This window comes from Microtus ochrogaster, unplaced genomic scaffold (genome assembly GCF_000317375.1).
Source record: "Microtus ochrogaster isolate Prairie Vole_2 unplaced genomic scaffold, MicOch1.0 UNK81, whole genome shotgun sequence".
Lineage (NCBI taxonomy): Eukaryota > Metazoa > Chordata > Mammalia > Rodentia > Cricetidae > Microtus > Microtus ochrogaster.
Window position 1 is genome coordinate 825,711 of NW_004949179.1, and position 3,258 is coordinate 828,968.

The 3,258-nt window shown below is 52.7% G+C and overlaps 1 protein-coding gene across 2 annotated transcripts in view; it reads right to left on the minus strand.

Annotated features, from left to right (window-relative positions):
* Crtc1 (CREB regulated transcription coactivator 1) overlaps positions 1-3,258 on the minus strand; it is a 57,678-nt gene that overhangs the window by 10,669 nt on the left and 43,751 nt on the right. For both annotated transcript variants that reach the window (XM_026777756.1, XM_005370553.1), the window contains exon 9: positions 592-725. In XM_026777756.1, coding sequence (XP_026633557.1) covers positions 592-725 — 134 coding nt within the window. The remainder of the gene's footprint in view (positions 1-591; positions 726-3,258) is intronic.

Genomic DNA, 3,258 nt, shown 5'->3' on the forward strand with positions numbered 1-3,258 from the left:
GCACGCCTTTAATTAATACTGAATTATGGCTAGCGGTGGTGGCGCACGCCTTTAATTAATACTGAATTACGGCTAGCGGTAGTGGTGCACGCCTTTAATTAATACTGAGTTATGGCTAGCGGTGGTGGCGCACGCCTCTAATCCCAGCACTCGGGGCAGAGGCAGGTGGATCTCTCTTAAGTTTGAGCCTAGCCTGGTCTACAGAGTGAGTTCCAGGACATGTCCAGGCCAGTCATGGCAATATATACAGTGAGACCCTGTCTCAAAAAAACAAAACCAACCAATAAAAAACTTAATGGTTTGAACAGCTTCTACCGGAAGCTCTGTTGATGAGCAGCACAAACTGCTGATATGGGACTTGAGTGCTGGCTGCTTTTGCAGAAAACCTGTTTGGGTCTCAAACCCACATGCCGGCTCACAGTCACCTCTAATTCCAGTCCAAGGAACCTGATGCACATGACCCACACACGCACGCACGCACGCACACACAAATAAAACTACTAACAACAGAACCATGATCCAGATCCTACAGACCAGGGGTAAGGGAGGAGCTGAGAATTCCCATCTTCCCCACCCACCTCACCCCCGCACCTGAGTGATGGGTGACAGCGGGGACAGGGTGGGTGACACCTGCTGGGCCTGCTGCCGCCTGGCCTCTGTGCTCAGGGACAGCGGGCTGATGACTGCTGGCCGGTGCTGTGGAGAAGAGCTGGGGGTGCTCACACCTACAAAGGAAGAAGGGCGCTAAGGAGAGGCGGTCACATGGGCACAGCCCACTTGTGGTGATACCCAGGGTGGGCCTCTGACAATCAGCACTAGCCCCATGTAACCAATCAGAACCTGTCTTGGGATCTTGGACATTATCCCTGGGAGTGCTGCCCATCAGAGCCCTGTCAACCTCTGGTGACAGGGACAGTGGTTATGTCCTGGCTTTAGAAGGTAAGGTCCTGGGCTGGAGAGATGGCTCAGAGGTTAAGAGTATTGCCTGCTCTTCCAAAGGGCCTGAGTTCAATTCCCAGCAACCACATGGTGACTCACAGACATCTGTAATAGTCTGGTGCCCTCTTCTGGCCTGCAGGCATACACACAGACAGAATATTGCATACGTAATAAATAAATATTAAAAAAGATAATGTCCTTCCCTACTGGTGCATATCTGTATCTATTAAGATTTATTTATTTATTTAATGTGTGAGTGTTTCCCCAAATGTATGTCTGTGTGTGGTCAATGATGGTGGAGGACAAGAGGGCCTCAGATTTCCGACAGTTGTGAATGGCTGTGGGTGCTGGGAACTAAACCTAGGTCCTCTGCAACGGCAACACTTGTTGTAATTGCTGAGCCATCTCTCCAGTACCTTGTTTGTTTGTTTTGTCTTTCAAGACAGGGTTTCTCTATGTATATCCCTGGCTGTCCTGGAACTTGCTCTGTAGACCAGGCTGTCCTCAAACTCAGAGACCCACCTGCCTCTGCCTCTCAAGTGCTGGGATTAAAGGTGTGTGCCACCACTGCCGGGCTTCTTTTTATATTTTCATTTTTTTCTTTTGAGATAGGGTTTTGTGTAGCTCAAGCTCATTTCAAGCTGGCTATGTAGTGAGAACGACCTGGAACTCCTGAGCCCTCTGTCTCCATCTCCTGAGATGCTGTTTTTGTTTTAACAGGGACTGGACCCAGGGGCTTTGTGCATGGTAGGCAGCACTGTACTGAGCTGCAAGCACTGTCCCAAATGAGCTTCAAATGGAACTCACTAGGTAGTCCAGGCTAGCTCTGGCCTCAAGAGCAATTCTCCTGCCCGTCTCTCAGGCCTGTATCACCCACCACAGCCCATCTACCTTTTTGGCTTTGCTCAAACCTGGCAATTCCATCCTTAGGGTTTCTATAATGCCAGGGCCCTTCCAAGCGTGTTCTCTCCTGCCAAGGTACCTCTTAACAACCTAGCAGGCTCCATCCACATCCTTTGACACCTCCAGCACGATGGAGCTCCCCACACCCCTTACCAAGGCTGCTTGAACTGAAACCAGACTCCTCACTCTGCCCCAGCCCTGCCCTGCAGTGACATGCCCGCACCTGCCAGGGCTTCTGCAGGCCTCTCAGCCTCTGAATTCTGAGGTGATGAGGGACCTGGGTGAGATCAAGGGCACAGGCCCCGTTGATGACAGGGGAACCCCGAGGACCAGCACTTGACACCCCCCTCCTTCACGTTCCCAGCAGATGTTAACAGTGCCCTCAGGCGGTCACTGTGAGGCCCCAGAGAGGGTTCGAGCACAGGGAGGGCTAGGCACCATTAGAGCAGGTGAGATCAGGGCCTGCCTACCCTGGCACCTAACCCACCTGCTCCTGAAGTCGGGTAGTGGGAGCACAGCAGCACTCCCAGGAGAGATGAAAGGACAAAAGGCCTTTGTGCCCTAGGCAGGTGCTTGTGGGCAGCCGGCACTTTCCCTCGGATCCCAGGGGTCATTGCTTCTACCCAGCACTGGAGTGGGTGGGGGTGGCAGAACTGGGTGCTGTCTGGGAGGCCAGGGTTCTAGGCTGCTGCCTTATTGTGAGTGACAGCCCCTCTAGTGTCAGATCAGAGCACATGCTGAGCCGGAGGCAGGAGCTCTGTGAGAAGAGATGGCTCAGTGCACTGACTGCTCTTGTAGGGAGTACCCACACAGGCTCACAAACATCTGTCACTCCAGTCCCAGGGGACCCTACGGCCTCCTCTGACCTCCAAGAGCACTAGTCACATGTGGTACAGAGACATGAGACAGGCAAAATACTCACATACAAAAACCCAAAAATAATTTAAAGGAAAAAGTAGATGTGGAAAGCCGGGACTTGACTGCTAAGAGGGGCTTGTAGCTCAGCCGGCAGACAGCTTGCCTAGAACACACAGGCTCTGCTTTAGTCCCTAGTGCCACAGACATCAGACAGAGTGAAGAATGCCTGCACCCCACACGTGGGAGCTGGAGGCAGGAGGATTAGAGCTTTGAGGACAAGCCCGAGTACACTGCCAGCTCTAGCCTAGTCTGGGCCACAGGACACCCTATCTCCAAAACCACAACAACTGGCCGGGTGGTGGCGGCGCACGCCTTTAATCCCAGCACTGTCTCAACCCCCCACCCCATTTTTTAAAATGCTGCTTGTGTGTGGGGCGTGTGTATGCGCGAGTGGGTGGCTGTGGGGACTGAAAGGGACTGAAAACACAGGTCTTCAGGCTTGGTTTGCCTGCCTTTACCTAGACCTAGCTCACCATCCCCAAGGTTTTATCCTTTTTT